Here is a 19,570-nt window from a genome sequence, read left to right on the forward strand (position 1 = left end):
TAAAAGTATTACCCAATATGAACACAGAATTCTTGACTTATCTCACTTCAAGGACTCTATCTAGAAAATCAAGCCAAGTCTTCATTATCAATGTCTCTTTTTCAAAAATTAAGACATAATTTAATAATGTGAAATTCATCCATTGTAGTGTAAAGTTCTGAAAGTTTTTACATACACAATCATGTCACCTCAACTACAATCCACATATAAAACAATTCCATTGCCCTCCACAAATTGTATCATTAATCTTTGTAGTCAACACCTCCCTTCATCCTCCACACATGATGACCGCTGATGTGTTTCTGTTCTTAAGGTTTAAATATGCAAGAATGATATATAAATGGAATCATACAGTATGCACTCTTCCGAACCTGGCTTCTTTGACCTAGCATAGCGCACTTGAAACATAGTGCACTTGAAAGATGTTTTGTAGAAACATCTTTCTACAAAAAATGATTGAAACATATTTCAATCATGTGTGTTTGTATGGAATAAAAATATATCCAAACCTCATTTAATGAGATGCACTCATTGCTTATATTCTTTTGTTCATTTAAAAATTATTTGCTTTCTTAAGTTTTAAGAGTTTTAATATATATACACACACATACATATATTAAGGATACAGTCTTTTATTAGATATAAGGCATTGAAAAAATTTCTTTGAGTCGCTAGCTTGTGGTATCACTTTCATAACAATGTCATTCAGAAAACTGAATGACAAAATTAAGAAATTCTTAATTTTGGTGAAGTCCAAAATTTTTCCCTTTATGCATTATGCATTTTATATTGTATCTAACAACTATTACACTTCATGGTAAGCCTCAAAACCAGGTAATATTAATTTTCCAATTTTATTCTTTAAAGAAAATTATTTGGTTATTATAGATCTTTTGCATTTCCATATAAATTTTGATTCAGGTTGTCAATTTCTTTCTACAAAAAATACTGCTGAGATTTTTATAGCAATTGAATTCAATCTACAGATGAATTTATGGAGAACTGACATGTTAATAATATTGAGTCTTTTAATCCATGAACATAGTATATCTCTCCATTTATTTAGGTGTTTTTGATTTCTTTTATCAACTTTTTATACTTTTAAGCATACAATTCTTGAACATTTTTTGTAAGAGTTAGATTTAAATAGTTAATGTTTTTGGTGCTATTGTAAATTATACTCAAATTTCAATTTCCAATTGATCATTGCAGGTATATATGTATAATACATAAATACAAGTGATTTTTATAATATTGATTCTTCTTGAACCTGCTATTAACAAAAGGATACAAAGCAAGCATTCATTGAATGTATTGGGGCTCAAAGGAGAGAAAATCACATTCACAAAGCTTTGCCACCTAAGAGTGAAAAAAATTAAAATATCCTCAAAGGAGAACATATGCCTTTTATATTGTTTGTTATATTTTAAACTCACAAAGAATAACAAGTATGTTTTATAATTCCTGTGCATTATTAAATATGGGAGTTACTATTAATATAATCAGTTATATTAGGCTCTGATATATAAGAAATACTTCTATTAGGATGGAGAAAAAATAAACTGTACCTTTCCAAGCACTGTCAGCTGCTGAACTAAAAGATGAGCACTTTCCGTCTTGCCAGCACCGCTTTCTCCAGAGATAACAATGCACTGCACAGTGAGAAAAGGGAACTGTGAGAAGGCTGTCTCACACGCAGTTCAGCCGGCAAAAGAAACTAGGAGGAGTTTCTAAGAAAGCGTGACTCCTTCCTTACCTGATCTGAATTATATGTTACCATTGACTGGTAGCCGAAGTCAGCCACTGCGAAAATGTGAGGAGGATTGGCAGTTCTCTTTGCTCCGATATATAGTTTGGAATGCTAAGGATTTAAAAAATACCACATCTTTTAGGAACTTTGTTTTTGTTTAAACCCTAGATTATTTACAGGTAGAGCTCCAATTTTTTAAAGTGAAACACAAAGAAAGTTTTATATCACCAAACATTACATACATGTTACACATACCACACACATATATGCACAATCCATGTAAAATTATGTAAAATAAAAGACCCTGACAAAAACATCCTTGAAAATAATATAATTATAAGATATAGTATCGCTCTCGCAGCAGTATTTAAAAGAAGACTCTTTTGGGAGAGCATACCAGTTCCAAAATAGAACTTATGGTTTGAAAATACTATTATTTCTTTAAGTAAAAGACCCTTTAAAAATAAGTCAATCAGTATCATTTTGTTGACTACTGCTTGGGCACAATAATGTCTGACATATGGTCACCACTTTTTCCTTTCACATCTTTTACACACATTCTCTCACTTGATTTGTCTGAGATCATATAGTTGATGGATAGCAGAATTTGCACTGAAGTGCAAAATCATCTGAAACTTCAATCAAGGTTCCTAAATTCACTATGTAAATTTTAAGTTGGTAGAGGAAGAAAGTTTTATGTATTTTTCACATATAGAAAATAACTCAGGCCCTGTCTTAAATAATTTTTCCGGAGCACACAAATAGAAGAGAATGGGTTCAATTAAAAAGAGCTTAGTTTAATTCCAGAATACTATTCTATATTTAAACCAGTAGGGGTTGAATAATGGATAATTATATATTTATATTTACATTCATATAATACACATATGGCCTGATATTAAAAATGAGTCAATATGTCTAAAGGATGTCTAAACTCCTAAGACAGGTTTTATAGCTGATAAGTATATATTACCTATATGAACAGTGTAACTATATCTTTAATTCTCCAGTGCTTGGTTCAGAGGTAGACATCGAGTAGACAGTTTTTTAGGCAACTGTGTATTGATGTGACATACAGCACAGACTAGTTATTAATAACGAAGTAACATTCTGCCATATATTTTTGGGAAACGGAAAACCACACATGGCATCCAGATTAATTCATCTTTTATTTTTTCCTGTCTCTACATTTTAACAATAATTATTTAACTGTTTATTTAAGGTACTAAATAAAACTTTCTTTGGCATGATTTAAATTAATTTACGTACCTGAATAGTATAATTATTAGTATAAAGTAAGAGAACGCAAGGCACATCACATACCTCTGTGGAATAAAGACCCAGACTCTGGAAAGGGTTCAGAGCAATGAGTATGTCTCCCACGTAGATATAAATCTGACCTCTGGAATAACACTTCTCAAGCTGCTCAGAGACTGTATTCTACAAGAAAATAAACATAATTTCTTTTCATTAAAAATCATTTATGATTAATTGAAATTTAAAAAGGAGACAGTAATAAATAAAACATCTGGAGTCTGGACCAAGGCTCTAGAAAGAAAAGATGTACTGATAGTAGGACGTGTAACACTTGGTCAGCAGCTGCCCTTGCACTTGACAGGCATTTTCTCTGGTTGTAAGAGCCGTAGAGGGATGTCATTGTTACCTGTGTTTTCCAAAGGACAAATTTGATGTTACAGGAGATTATATGTATAATACTTCAAGGAAGTAAGTAAATACAGAAGATAAAATAAAGAGAAACAATACTAGAAAAGGCAAGGGACGGTAGTGAACATGTTATTCCAAACTGAGGTTGGTCAGTGGCTTTGTGTTACATTCTTGCCGTTTGCTTAGACATTTGGCTTCATGAAGCAGAATGTAAAGTTCAGAAAAGTAACTTTCATAGTGGACAAATTGTGCATACATGAAATCAATTTTAATAGCACCACGTACTATTTTAATAGCATATGACACAAGAGAACTTTCAGTCAAAAAAGAGACAAGAAGAAAGCACAGACAATAACAACAAACAAACCCCGTGTTTAACATACAGGTCAGCAATAGGATATCAAGACTTTCCTATGATCCACAAACCTAGGAATTCATGTCATCAGAAAATGTGACACATAAGAATTCATGAAGGTTTTGGCAACCCCTGACTTGCAAACTGATTACAAGATGTTTGATGCTCACAAGAGAGATTATTTTGAGGAAGTCCTTGAGTTGTTTAATGAAACCCCAAATTTACCAAATGACTACTTCTGTTCAGAAAATGTCTCCTGATTCGTTGCATTTCTGAACAAAAATGATCAGGCATGTATCAGAAGTATTTAAAAAATAAAAATCTGTTGATTAGGCAGGATAGAGATTCTAACCTTTTACTGAAAAGGAACTATTCATTTTTCTAATGATCTGATTACCTGGAATAAAGGGGAATGAAGGGAAAGAAGGCTGAAAATGCAATTTACTGGCTTGGATTTGGACCTACAGGGAGATGTCTGAACTACTTCTGAGGTCACTGGGATGAGTAAGGAATCCCCAGAAGAATTCAATGCCCTAAGAGGTTAGCTCTGTGAGAACAGGGGCTCTCTGATCCCATGAGGGGGACCACTGACTGTAGTAACAGGCTCTTGACATATCTTGGAGGCCTCTAGGTACTGCCGCTGAGAGTGGAACAGGAGAAGAGAAAGAGGAAGGATGCCACATAGAGTTTTCAGGAGATCATTTTTTGACCTCAGGACATCATCTTTTTGAAACTCCCAGAAGGAATTCAGGGGAAGAAGAGTCTGTGACCTAGAAGCACTCATGAGAGTGGAAACTCACTCCTTTGCAATATGAATATCAGAAGCAGACAAAAACTGACAGCAGACTGGGGCTACTTGGACATTTGTACCACATGTGTTAAATCGGAAGATAGGAGAGAGATTCAGGAAGCTAAGAGACAAAGAAAGCAGGACATGTGCAGATGCTGTTCAAACAGCCTGCTGGTCACATCCATTAAAAACAGTAAAAAATCAAGAATGTTTATGTTCAATTAAACTGGGCTCCTTACCTCATCCAAAACTTCTAGGGTTGCTAAATCATCTACATCCTTCTGACTGGAAATTAAAGGTCTGCTGAAGTTACTCTTCTTGGTGTGGATACGTTCATGTCTGTGGAGCAATACAAAAGGAAAAACCATTTCTGATCTGAGAACTTATTACTGATCATAATTGGAAATATGTTTTAGATTCATATGAGACTGAACAACTTCAATGAAGCTGATTTACTAAATTTGATGATAATTTATCAGAAAATAGCCTAATATATTTGATCTGTTTGTTTTTCTTCTCCATTGGAAAAATGTAACTTGTTAAACTTATTTCATGGATGATCAAGAGTTCATAGTCTCTATCAATAACTATCCTACATATAATTTGCTTTAACGTTTTCTCTAAATTCCCATATGTGATTTAATGTGCTCCAAATTAGTGAGTCACAGAGATTTAAATTCATTAGATTTCCAATTTTGTCTGAGGTAGTATTAGGCCACTGGTGGTCAAGGAATGGTGATTTAAAAATTATTATTCAGCAAAATTTAAGAAGAGTACAGAAAATAAACCACATTGTGGATTTTCAAAAGGTTAAATGCATGTAGAAAATTGATTTGCAACATTAGGAAGTTTATTCTCAAAGCAAAACATTTCAGCATCTTTCATTAATAGCATAAGGATCCTGATTTGACACAGAGGCTGGAGAAGTTGCTGAGATAAACACAAGGCTTTGTTTCATCCTTTCTGGGCATAAAATTACCATCCATTTTATTTTGAGCAAAACTGTATTTCCAACATTTATTTTTGGATATACTTTTAAGTAGCCGAATCTGTCTATTAGTAAAAAGAAATAGAATAAATAGATTATGAAAAATAGTAAGAATCATGCCATTCCCTCAGTAAACTTGAATGCTTTCTCATTGCTTAGAAAATTCAGTCTCTGTTGATAAACTGAATTGGTCTCTGTGCACGGCTAGCCCTGCTTTTGTGCATTGCATCTGCCTGCTCTCACACATTCAAGGAAATCGCTCTTGTTGGCTCCTTTCTCATGCCCACATCACTCATTCTTCCCCGTTAGCTTGTTATAGCAAACAAAAAACACCATTCCCTGGCTTCTGTTTTTTTCCATCTTCTATTTCATTTCTTTGTTTTATTACAAAAATTATAAAATTTTTTATAAATTTGATTATTTTCCATTTTTCTCTATCATTGAAAAAACCCATTTCAATCAGGAAACAGCTTCCCTCAGGGACACTCATGGCCCTCACATCACTAATCCAGCACTCAGTCCTAATTCTCATTTTACTTAACATATCAGCAGCATGTAACAGACCCCCTTTTTGACTACATCCATTTCAGCCTCCTGTACTCTTCCCTTGATTCTCTTTCTTAATTCACTGGCATCTTCATCTGAGTGTCTTTTTTTGTTTTCTCCTCATCTTTCTGTAACATTCTGGAGTTTCCCAAACTTCAGTCCTTGCAGCTATTTTCTTCTCTATCTGTGTTCATGTCCCGTTTCATAGCTTTAAATGCTACTCATGCACTAACAAGTCTGCTGACCTCCAGACTTAAGCTTCCAACTGCTTACTCAACACTTCATTTGGAAGTCTAACCGGCAGACTTAACCCATCCTGAAATCCCCCAGAGCCCCATACCTGCTCCTGCCCCATGACCCCGTCTCAGTAAATGGTGACTCCATTCTCCATTCAGACAAAGACCTAAGAGTGACCCTTGGCTCTTCTCTGTCTCTCACACCTCCCGTGAAGTCTATATACAAACTCGTTGAGCTCTTTCTACCCCCAGACATTCCTCACCGCCATCTACCTCCTCTATCACATTTCATCTCAACAGCCCTCCAAGTGGTTTCCCTGTTACCACCTCTGCCTTGTTATTCTTCTCAACACTGTAGTCAGAGTGATCTTTTAAAAATATGTAAGGTGTTTCCTTTGTCTTTATTTCCTCCTTGGTCCCACCTGTGTGATGAAACTTTACTCACTTTTCACAGTCCGACTCAAATGCCACTCTTTTGAACCACTGAGCATAATTCTTACATCCTTCAGGACAAATATCATAGTCAAGTCATTTCAGTCAGTCCTTTGTGTGTGGATTTTATTACCTTACTAGACTGTAAACTTCCTCATGATAGGCATATCTCCTCAAAATATGATGCTGGAACAGCTAAACATTCACATGCAAAAAAGTAAAAAATACTAACAATACTAAAATACTCTAAAATACTCTAGATACTAACCTTACACCTTTCACAAAAATTAATTCAAAATGGATCACAGACCTAAATGTAAAATACAAAATTATAAAACTCCTAGAACATAACATAAAAGAAAAATATAGATAATCTTAGGTTTGAAGGTGAATTTTCAGATACAACTTCAAAAGTTGTATCTGAACTTCAGAACTTTTCTTCCATCCATGGAAAAAAAATGGGTAAAATGGGTTGCCTTAAATTAAAAACTCTGCTCTATAAAAGACATTGTTAAGAGAATGAAAAGTGAAGCCATAGACAGGGAGAAAATATTTGCAAATTGTGTAATGTTATAAGACTTGTATCTAGGAATAGGAATAGTTTTATTCCTATTTGCAATTCTTAGAGTCCTCTATAGTTTTTATAGCATTTATATAAATTTATAGTTAGGCACTTATTTGTGTGGATAATTTAGTTAATATTTGAGTTCTTTATCACAATGTAAGCTCCTTGTAAAAGTACAAGGTTATGTGTGTCTTTAGTTCCCATTTAGAATATAGCTGGTCCACAGTAAATGTTTGCTGAATGAATGAATGAGTGAATGAATGATGGAATATCCCTCATGATTTCTGGCACAGGATGGGTACATAGTTTGTCTCCACATTTTCTAAACATAACAAGTTTCATTTTATTTATCCCCCTATTTCCAAAGAGACTCAAATATAATTTTTAAAAAAACAGAAGAAGAAGTCCAACTATCCACTTGATCGAAATGAAGAGCCCTGAATTTTTCATCTGTTTGTATGGGCCCATCTGGCAGCCAAAGCCTGTTCCTGGAGAATGAAAAGGATTAGATAGGAAAGAACCAGGGGATCAATACTTGGCTGGCTGGTACCCTCATTCTCTTGCTCCTGTGAATTTGTCTTCCATGATGCTTTTGGTATTAGCTTCCAAAAATGTAGCAAAGATTTTGATACTGTGATGACTAAAAACCTCAGATGCCCCCCCTTATTCTAGAGGACGACTAAGAATTCCTTGGCATAAAATCAATGAATCGTCACAATCTTGCCTTAAACAGCCTTTCCAGCACCATCCCCCACCCTCTTGTACAGATTATTCCCCAGTATGTCAGGTATCTCCAAGATTCTGTACTTTGCTCATTCTGTTTTCTCTGCCTGGAATTACTTTTCTTTCTTCTCTGGCCAATCACTACTTACCATGCAAAGTCAGGCTCAACTAGCACCCTCTCTGTGAAGCCATTGCAGAGAGCATGCACCACTAGCAGAAATGCTTTAACATTCATGCAAGTACATTCATGTTCATCATCCCTGCCAGATGGGGGTAGATTAGGAGAGACACCAAATGTTATTTATTTTTCTATGCCCGGCATTGAGGATAGAAAGATGTAAAATACAACTGGTGGATTCAGTGGAAATACTGAGCCCTACTGCTACCAGCTGGTGTGCAAATTAACCTTTTTGGCAAGAGCATTGAAGCCCAGTTAGGCACTGGAGGAACACAGTGAAAGGGCATGTGGTTGTCCAGCACATCTTGGCTCCAGCAAACTTCCCTCTCAATCTCTCTCTGGTCAGGACTGAGGTCAGTTTAACTAGAGAAGCATCCTGACCGCTAAAATTGCCTATTTGTGCAACTATGACTATACTTCTCCCATATATAGTTATATATAGTTAGATTATATCTTATGTAGTTATATTTCTCCTGTAACTGTATTTCTGCATCACCGATTACTGCAGAACAGAGCCACTGGCAAAGGGCTGCTCTGCACAGTATGGTCAGTGTTGCTCTCACTGGCTTGGGCCTTAAACATTATAGAGAAAATGAGGCAAGAAAAAGAGACAGTTGCAGCTGTCACAGCAAACTAGAACCAATGAATGACTCACATCTCTATTCTTTTGAGTGGCATGACAGTTGCATCAATAATATTGTTCAAATTTAAAATTAGTGTAACATCAATAAAGCCACACAATTAACAATATGGAGGAGCACAGGACCTGAGAGTGAGAACAGTGAAATATAATGCAGTCCAATTTCCTTTCATTTTAAGAAATGTGAACAGTCCAATCAGCAAGTTTGTGTTGGGTTTGACCTTGTGGCAAAACTCAGTGAACCACATGATTAATGTAACATTCCATTCTTGTTCTGATTTGTTAGCTTTCTCCCCCAGTTCAAACATGCACACACACATAGAAGCAGAGCCTTGATTTATACATGTTTTAACATTTGATCCTGTATTCATTCAACAACTCATTCATTCAACAGTTATTTAAATTTCTGGAGCACCCAACATACTGGGATAAAGTTATGAAGATGCCGGAACAGGCCCCTGCTCACATGGAGCACACAAGCTGATGAAAGAGTTAACAAACAAAAATAAATCAACAGCCCTGGCCAGGTGGCTCGGCTGGTTGGAGCAATGTCCCGTACATCGAAAGGTTACAATTCCCAGCCAGGGCATATACCTAGGATCCGGGTTCCATCTCCTGTCAGGGTGTGCGTAGAGGAGGTAACCAATCCATGTTTCTCTCCCACACATCAATGTGTGTGTCTCTCACTCTCTCTCCCTCTCTGCTCCTCCCTTTCTCTTGCTCTAAAAAATCAATAAACATTTCCTTGGGTGAGGATTAAAAGATATCAACAAAAAATTTAAGATAATTTCAGCTAGGACTTATATGTTTGGGCAGATTCACTTTTGTGGAAGAGTATGTTAAAATCAGGGAGGTACGACTAGCTAATGCTTCAAATATTACTCTATTAATTGCCATATATTTATTCACATGGGTTTTAAAAATATATAAATGAAGCATAGTTAATTTAGAGGCATGAATTAGTTTTGAAAGCTTTCTCTGTCAGTTAAACACTTTAAAAGCTATTAAAGTTGTAATGCTTGATGAAGAAAAACAAATGTAGATTTTATAAATGAAAATAGAAAAGGAATCACCAGTTGTGAAACTACTTTATATCTTCTCTCATGTCTCTTTTGGCCACTAATGTACCCTGAGCACCTGAAAGGGCAGCTGGGACAGAGATGCCCATAACCACCTGTGGGATGACCAAATGGTCACTCATCAAAGGAAGGTGTCTAATCCAGTCTTTGTCATGGCATTGACAGGACATCCATGTTCGTCTGAAACAAAATGAATTCTTTGCAGTTCATTTGGGTAAATAAATAGCTTTGAATGATTTTTCTTATTATTCTATTGGGTATTTCTTAAAATGAGTCAGTACATTTCCACAAGAACATCTAAATGTTTCTATAATTTTACATAGTAATGAATATCTTATCCATCATGACTGATTGTTGTTCTGGTCAACTTTCATTTTTCCAGTATCAAATGATTTTTATTTATTAGATTTAACTACATACCAAGTATCAGACAGAATTATAATGAAGATAATTTTTGATACTTTAAAAAGATACACATGCATAGGAAGTGATTGCTACAGATTTTGGAAGGGCTTTTCCTTAGACTATTCTCATATCGCTGCCATTTTAATAAAAATCTAAGTGTGCAGTTTAATCCAATCACTATTTGTTTGAGGCCTTTCTATGTACAAGGTTTTGTCCTGAGTGTTAAGGGGTTGCTGTGTATAAAATAAGATCCAAAATTCTGCATTCAGTGAGTTTTAATCTAATTGGAGATATAAACACATAACATCTAAAACAACTGAAGACACAATGCCACAACTGAAGTAAATATTAAAGTTATGGAAATAGTAAGGAGAAAATAATCCCATTCTGGTAAACTGAAAATGTTTTTTGTTTGTTCAGCATTTATCTTGGTTTTTAAGTAAAAGTAGGATTCCATGTCCTGTATGAGGGACTGGGGACTTACGGGTTGGTCAGAGCTGAACAGCCTGGGAAATTGCAGTGCACAATGCTGGAGACTGAGGAAACAGAGATGTCTTAAATGCCCTCAGATTCTACAAGCAAAACATGACCTTTGACCTTCCATTGCAAAGCCTGAAACTCACCCAGTGTTTCTTATCTCACCTGACGGACACCACTATCTGATTAGTTGCACATATTAGAAATCTCCACCTCCCTCACCTTCTATATGCACTCTGTCACCAAATTGTAGTGTTGCCATCTAATTAAGACTTCTCCAGTCTCCATTTCTCCCCATCTCCACTGAGGAGACAGATGATGGTCCCCCTGAATGAGCTGGAGTTGACAGAAGTTAGGGACAGTGAAACAGGAGAAAAAAGTCAGGTGTGTGAAAGCTATAGCACGTTTGTAAGAACATTGAGAAAATTTTCCTTGGACTGCTGACTTGATACTTGGGTAAAAAGGGAGATTTCTTACAACTGAACAATAGTCTGATCTCCTCCTAAATCCTAAACAGAGAGTATTGAATAAAACTTTAAATGTTTCAGAGTCTCCTTCCATTGTGAGTTCTGAGCTGATTACTCTTTTTTAATGTTGTAATTTTATTTTAGCCCCTAGGGACTCAAGACTGCCAATCCAATTTACCTTGCTCTATTTTTTCTTTAGCATGCATCACCATCTAATATGCTACATTGTTTACTAATTTATCATGTTTATTGTTTGGTGTTTCCCACTGGTATATAAGCACTATGAGAACGGGAATTTTTTAAAACAGTAAACCTGTTGACTGATATACCCTATTTTGCTAGACCAGATACTTACAAATGGTAAAAGCTTAAAATATATTTCTTGGGTAAAAGTGTGAATATTTTCTTTTTATTAAATGTTTGTCTACTGTGGAACGAAAGAAAAATTTTATTATTTTTTTCACTGTGGTAAACAATTGAAGTGCCCAATTAAAAAGTATGTATATAAGTTTTAAGATAATTTTATAATTCTAACATTTTCTTTTTGCCTTTATGTTAGAGAATTAGTTTCTATTCTCATTACTGTATTTAATATTTAATTTCTGTAATACTTGGGAGAAAGGAAAGTCAGAATCCTTCTGTAAGATTTTTGTCCTCTGGTGAAAAGTACAGCTTGTTAGCCAGATTATATGTTGCATTTACTCTGTAATACTGGAGAGACATCGTTTCAGACTATAAATATTTTCTTTCTGTGCTATCAAAGGTCACGGATACCCTCAGGGATAGTTATTATAGTTTCACTTGTATTTCAGTTCTACACACTGAACAACTATTGCTTTTCTGTGTTAAATATTTTCTTTACTATTCAGTTGTACTATTGCAATGCAACAGCTTTATTTGCTTTAACTTTGGTGAGAGGTACTCTTGTAAATATCAAGCTCTATCTTCTAAGGCAATCCAGGAACCACTGGGTGATCTAGCAATCCTTTGTTAAACACAAATCTAATCAACGGTTTTATTTTAGTTTCCATGTCCATCTTTGAATTCTAGAAACAAAGTCACAATTGGAAGTAGCAATGGGAGCACGGCTTTCACTGGTGTGCCTTGGAAAACTAGTTTTTATTCATGTGCAGTTTGGCCCTTTTGGCCAAGTGTGTAGCTCTGAAACAATGATGGGAAAGAAGGCCAGATTAGTAGAACAATTCTAGCAATGACTGGAGTGACAGACGTAATAGTCACCCAGCCGGGACTAGTTTTAATTGTCCTTTTCATTCACAGAGCCTTTTCTCTTTTGCATGTAATTCCTTAAATATGTGCTTTAATCTGTACTGTGCAGATAAATGCACATACATAAAATTCAAGGCAATGCTGGGTGAGGTTGGAAAAGAATTACAGTTGACCCTTGAACAACATGGGGGTTGGGAATATTACCACCCCCGTCTTGCTCTCCCCTGCAGTCAGAAATCCACATAAAATCTTTGACTTCTCCCAAACTTTACTGCTGATGACAAGCCTTGCCGATAATATAAAGTCAATCAACAAATATATTTATGTTATTTGTCTTATATACAATTATATCTAATAAAAATAAGCTAGAGAAAAATGTTAATAAAATCATGAGGAAGAGAAAATACATGTACAGTGCTGTACATACTTATTGAAAAAAATCCATGTAAGGGGACCCATGCAGCTCAAACTCATGTTGTTCGAGGGTCAGCTGTATATAGAAACAGATGAAAGTCTGCACCTCCCTTAGCATCTTCCTTAATTTATTCCTAATCTCTTTATTGGTAGTCTCCCTCCTCTTTCCTCCATGGGGTACTAAAGCACATGGAATTAATGGGCACTGAAGGTTTCTGTAAAAAATTAGCATGTTCCTACAGGATACTCCGTACCATTATAATCTTTTTATTGCTGTATTTAAAATCACTTTCTGATTTTTCTTTTTGCTACTGGTTTTTGCCCATTCATTACCATGACCAAAATTCCATACTCTAGGGCAGGGGTGTCAAACTCATTTTGCCGGCGGGGGGGGGGGGGGGGGGGGGGGCACATCAGCCTCACAGTTACCTTCAAAGGGCTGAAATAATTTTAGGACTGTATAAATGTAACTACTCCTTAACTGCTAAGGAGTTGAAATTACATTCGGCCCTTTGAAGGCAGTCTGGAGGCTGATGTGGCCCCTAGTGACAATGAGCTTGACACCCCTGCTCTATGGATTGGCAAACTTCTCTGGAAAGGGCCAGGAAAATAAACATGTCGAGCTTTGCAGGCCATCTGACTTGTGTCACAACTATTCAACTTGGTTATCACGGTGTGAAAGCAGCCTAGAGAAAAATGAATGAATAGGCATGACTGTGTTCTTTTAAAACTTCATTTACGACAACAGGCAGCAGGCCGGATTTGGCCTACAAACCATACCTTGCTGAGCCCTGGAGAAAGCTTTGAATGAAAAAAGAGAGGAAGAGACGGAAAGAAATGGGGCGGGGTCCGAGGGGAGGAGAGAGATAGAGTCAGGAGGAGGGGAAACACGGCAGAAGGTTAAGAATTCACGAATCAGGAGAAGAACATGCAGGCAGGCATTGCGCTATTCCTTCATTTATTTTTCGGCAGCTTTGAAAATCTGGAGGCAGAAACCAAGAGAATGGTACACACGAAATTCGGGATATGTGTTCTGGAGAGAGAGACGGACAGGAGGGGGTGAGCTCGTGGGTGGGTGCACGTGGTTGGTGCGGCTCTAACTCTTCGATGGGTGCTGGGCTTGTGGGTGCTTACGGCCGCAGGCACCACCCAGTCAGCAGACAGACGTGAGGGCGCACCAATGAAAGAAGAAAAACAAATGGCCGCGAAGTGCAATGCAGTGAACGGGACTGGATTGAACATGAAAAGGGCATTGGTGGGGAAACAGATGAAATTTAATGTTGGTACTTTAGTTAGTTGCATCATATCAAAGCACAGTAATTTCATGTTGACAAACATGCCATGGTTACGTAACATGCGGTATCCTATGCAGGTCAACCGGTATTTGGGAACTCTGAACCTTTGCAATTCTTTGCAGATTAAAAATAATTTCAAAATTAGCATGTTCCTACAGGATACTCCGTACCATTTTTCCCAGGCACGAGACCTAGGAAAGCAGCAGAGTCTCGAAGAGAGGACAGCAGACTCTATCAATGATTGCTGTTCACCAGGTAGAGAGTCCTTTTTAAAAAATCAGTGCATTAAAGATTAATGTATGCTTTATGATTGAGCAAAAGTTTTTAAAGATATTAAACCATGAAATGCTTTATATTATATTAAAAGCTTACAAGCTAATTGAGGAATAAATTAGAGACATCACTTAATACAATTGATGTGCCAGTGGGAGGTATGGAGATCAACTTTTAAAAAATTGAGCCCTGGCTGGTGTAGCTTAGTGGATTGAGTGTGGGCCTGCAAACTAAGGGATCGTGGTTCGATTCCCAGGCACATGCTTGGGTTGCAGGCCAGTTCTCAGCGGGGGACACACGAGAGGCAACTATACCTTGATATTTCTCTCCTTCTCTCCTTCCCTTCCCCTCTAAAGATAAATGAATAAAATCTTTATAAAAAATTGAGTCTTTTCTCCCATCTTCAATACTTTTATCTCAGAAAAATATTAAATTCTCTCCAACCTCTGTCAGTGATTTTCAACATCATAGGCCTCTCTGACCATCCTTGATGTTTTTTGCTAAAATAATAAAGAATATTAAAAATTAAATTAAACGTTAAAATAGGCTTGCTAAACTTTCCACTAATACTCTAGTTATTTGCTTGTATATAAACAATATCTCACAAGAAACTGCATGCATTGGTCGCTTTTGAGAAGGGACATAGGTGAGAAGAATAGTATTTTTCGCTCACTGTGCTTAAACTATTTCCATATGTGTGGATTACTTATCCAAGAAGCATAATAAGGGAAATGCTATTTTCCAGCATAGATTTTGATTTATAACTAAGAAGCAGCCTGCATCAAGAAGTATATAATCCTTTGTTTATGATTTGGGCAACAGGCACAATCTCAGTTATTAGAAAAAGTGATTGTATTAAGGCTATGAGCACATTTTAAGTCATGTATAGCATGTAGTAATCCCTTGGAGGTGGTTCTGGGCAGGGCGAAAGTGTGCCTCTGGGCTCTAAAGAAAGAATCAGTTATCTGAAAACCAAGGAAAACTGTCCCACTGAGAAATCTTGTCTGCTTCTGCTGTGAATGGGACTTCTCTGTTCTATTATTTCAGATACAGTGACCTGGATTTAGATGTTGAAGTAAAATTGACATCTGTGTTTGCAAGAATATTTGATGGCTGTTCTCTATCTGTTGAGAGCTCCTAACATCTTTCTTCTTCTTATTCTTACCTGAGAGACAAGTAAGAGAGCAGAGAAGACACCATTTCTGTGAGTACAATTCTGTGGCAAAGAGGGAGCTGCGTAGTTCCTGCACGAGGCACAGCTGTGTCACCAATGCCCCTACAAGCATCTGCAGGACACACGTCATTGCAGAGAATTTACCTGGCTAAGAACAAATATGGCTGGGGAGTCTTGTGGAGTTTGCCTTTTCAAGGAATGATGGCACAAAGGGTCACTGAATTGTGTGTGATTATGTTTGTCACATTCAGTTTATTCCATGTAAAAAAAATAACCTCTGTTCTTTGCTAAAAATTAAAAAAATGCCAAAAAATAAAAAGAATTACCTACAACTTCATTACCAAGAGATAACTATGACTGCCATTTTGATGTTTCCTTGTATTTTTTTCTTTGCACATATTTTTTAAAGAAGTTGGCAGAATTTTATTTTTGTGTCACCCTATTCTCTCAGCCTCCTCTCTGGTTACATAGATAAACTGTCCAGGCTGTGAGCCAAGGCCAGCCCTTCTTGTACCTTGCTCTCTCAGGAAGCTGCTGTAAGGGTGCTCTTTCGCCTGCACTATCGACTTCTCTGTCAGCATTCAAATGGGCTCTAGTATCTCCTCTCTTTAACAATCTTTTCTTTGATCCTCTCTATTCCTTCCCTACTGCCTCATTTCTCCTCCTTTCACGGCTGAGCTTCTTAGAAGAGTAGTTCACATTCCCTCTCCTTCTTCACTGCACTGCTCTCCTTTAAGCTTTCCCAGCTGGGGCTTCCTTCCACCACATCCTGCTGAGATGGCTTTTTTCAAGGTCACTGGAAAAATTCTTGTGTCTAAATTCAGCAATACTCGATTTTTCCTAAAATTTCAGCACTATTTGGCATAGGTGACTATTTTCTCCTTTTGAAACACTTGCTTCATGTGGCTTGTAACAGAATACATTCCCCAGCACCCCCCCATAGACCATGACATTCTCTTAACCTCCAGTTCTGACTCCTCACCTTCTGTCAAGTCTCCCAGAGCTTTGCCCTGGGCCCCCTTCACATCTTCTTCTAAATATTCACATTCAGTGACCTCATCCAGTGCCAGGGCATTAAGAACCTCTATGAGCAAAAGGCTTATAAAGACGACCTCCAATATGGATTTCTCTTCTGAAATCCGGATTCCTATATCCAACTGCCTATTTGATAACTCTGCTTTCATGTTTAATTACATCAAATTTACCCCCCCCCCAAAAAAATCCAAGACTTCCTTCCACCCTGCTTGAATAAATACAGGAGAATTACACTATCATCATCCATGGATGGGAAACAACACCCACATTTTAGGCTGGGCTTCCAAGGCAATGTCTTTATACACACACATACACACCCCTCCTCCCCCAACCATACACATACATAATTTTTGGAGAGGAACTTGTGGTACAGTCAAATCTACATGAGTCAAACACAAAACAATAGTATTCTGCAGGGTCCGGCAGAAGTAAGGCCTGCTCGAGTGTGGTTGGTAGGGTAATCACATGGGTGTAATAATTTATAGTTTCAGTTTGAACATTTCACCTAAAATGTCATATGGTGTGCTTGAGTGTGATACTATTATGTTACAAAATTAAAAGCTTATGATTTTGTAATAGAAGATTTTGTAATAAGAAAGGGGTGTTATTTGTGCCAGACCCTGTATTTTAACTTCAATTCACAAGACTAGCATACCTACAGCTAGGTGTTTTTCTCTTTCTTTCCTTTCTGAAAAAACATGGCATCTTGACTTCATATTTTTTCACTTAAAAAGTCCAGCTGTATTTATATACATGTATAGAAATTTAACTTCAAAAATGAATCATAATTCTCCAAAACCAAAAAATTCCATTAAGCACAGCCCTTTTTTTTTTTGCAGAGATTACAAAACTAAATAAGGAAGCAAACAAGATCAGGGTAGCTGAGCAGGCAGAGATAAAGCTTTACATGCAGGAAGGAATGAGGGCACATCATTTTGAATTCTACTCAAAGACTGAGATATTCTGCTCTAACCCTTAGCTACTATCCTTAAAAAATATGTTTCTTCTCTGGCAAAAAGATGGTTAAAATTTTGGCTAATTTAAAGCACAAAAATTTCCAGTGTCTTCTCAATAGACTCCTTACTCAGTCCCTGTGACCTGATGGCAACATGCAGAGAACTGAAAATGTAAAGGCACTCATAGAAAAGGGTTGCTCTGCTCTTCATTTAGCCTTTGCATCTCATGAATCTTGCTTTACTGCAAAAAATTAGTACCATCCACATTCAGTGTCCTCAATCCATGAGGCACTGCAGAATTCAACAGTGAATGTAATTCTATGCAAATATATCTGCCTCATGGCAATTATAGCAAATATGGATGCAGGCAAATCTTAGGCCATTGCTAACTTGGAAAAAAATAAACAAATGGACAATATTGCAGTATTTCTTGCAACCTTTATAATGTAGGTCAATGTTCTTAAGGTAATTAAGATTTCTTACATTATTTTTTCTCTCCAGAATAAAAACATTTTTTAAGATGAATATCTTTAAGAGAAAGGCCAAATAAGGTACATACGGAATTTTTCAGAAATTTTTGTGCTTCTTAGAAAATGAATTATACTTTGCTCTATTTCAGTACAGATAATTGCTGGATTCATTTTAGCCCATGAAATCAAATATGATTATTTTCAGAGATCTCTGTAAATAAAATAACTACAAAATTACAAGAAAAAATAAAAATATTTTAAAGTAAGGATCTGAGTCGATTTAATCATCTTTTAAATAATGATTTCTAGAACATCATTGGGGACATTAACATTATAGGAATTTAGAAATCTAATATAACTTTCAGAATTTATAAAGTGGTCCTAATAGCTGATAAAATTTAAACTTCCCTAGAAAAAATTAGCATATTTTAATATTAAATTCTAATGAAACACAATCTTACATTGAATGATGCTGAAGATACCAGAGAAGTACTAAACAAATGAGTCCACACGAACTTTAAGGAAACATTATAGGACTTCATCCATGTACAGATTATCTGTAAGCATTTTATATGAATGCAATTGTATGTGAAAGTACTTTGGAGCACAAAAGTTTCCATAGTGCCTATATATGGTATCTCCAGCACAGTGGCGCCTCAGTCTCACTTCCTTCATGGCAGCTCAGGGTTTGCAAGAAAAGTGTTCCAAGATGAGGCCACTGACAGCTTTCTAAGGCCTTAGCTCAAAAACACCATAGCATTACTTTGCTATCTTCTATCAGCTAAGGAGGTCACAGAAAATGCCAGGGCTCAAGGGCAGGCAAGAAATACTCCAACTCTTAACAAAAAAGATTCAGAAAAGATCTAACACTTCTCCTTCTCAAACTATTCCAAAAAATTCAAGAGAAGGAAAGACTCCCATGCTCATTTTACGAGGCCAGCATGACCTTAAATCCAAAACCAGATGGAGACACACAAAAAAGAAAATTGTAGGTCAATATCCCTGATAAACAGAGGTGCTAAAATCCTCAACAAAATATTAACAAACTGAATACAGCAATACACAAGCTCATACCCCACAAAAAGTGGAATTTATTCTTGGGATGCAAGGTTGGTAAAACATTTGCAAATCAATAAATGTGATTCACCACATAAACAAAATGAAAGATAAAACTCACATGGTCATATCAATAGACACAGAAAAAGCATTTGCGGGGAGAAGGAAGATGGCGACGAAGTAGGAGGGAGCAGATTCTACTCCCCTCTACACCCGGAAGAAAACCTAGCCGATCTACGGAGGAACAGAGCAAACAGCCAAGTACCCCAGCATGTATGAAAATAAGAGACCAAAAACTGCAACGGACACTGAAAAACCAGATGATGAGGAGAGTGCTTCAGGACAGTAAAGTCCCAGGGACCAGCTTGGGGACC

The 19,570-nt window shown here is 36.6% G+C and overlaps 1 protein-coding gene across 1 annotated transcript in view; it reads right to left on the reverse strand.

Annotated features, from left to right (window-relative positions):
• The window catches only part of MYO3A (myosin IIIA), a 198,074-nt gene that overhangs the window by 118,668 nt on the left and 59,836 nt on the right, over positions 1 to 19,570 (reverse strand). The window contains exons 9-12 of the mRNA XM_037037128.1: positions 4,800 to 4,899; positions 3,074 to 3,190; positions 1,757 to 1,861; positions 1,569 to 1,652 (exon numbers count right to left, since the gene is read on the reverse strand). Of these exons, the coding sequence (XP_036893023.1) occupies positions 1,569 to 1,652; positions 1,757 to 1,861; positions 3,074 to 3,190; positions 4,800 to 4,899 (406 nt within the window). The remainder of the gene's footprint in view (positions 1 to 1,568; positions 1,653 to 1,756; positions 1,862 to 3,073; positions 3,191 to 4,799; positions 4,900 to 19,570) is intronic.

This window comes from Sturnira hondurensis, unplaced genomic scaffold (genome assembly GCF_014824575.4).
Source record: "Sturnira hondurensis isolate 20B ecotype Veracruz unplaced genomic scaffold, ASM1482457v3 Scaffold0022910, whole genome shotgun sequence".
NCBI classification, from domain to species: domain Eukaryota; kingdom Metazoa; phylum Chordata; class Mammalia; order Chiroptera; family Phyllostomidae; genus Sturnira; species Sturnira hondurensis.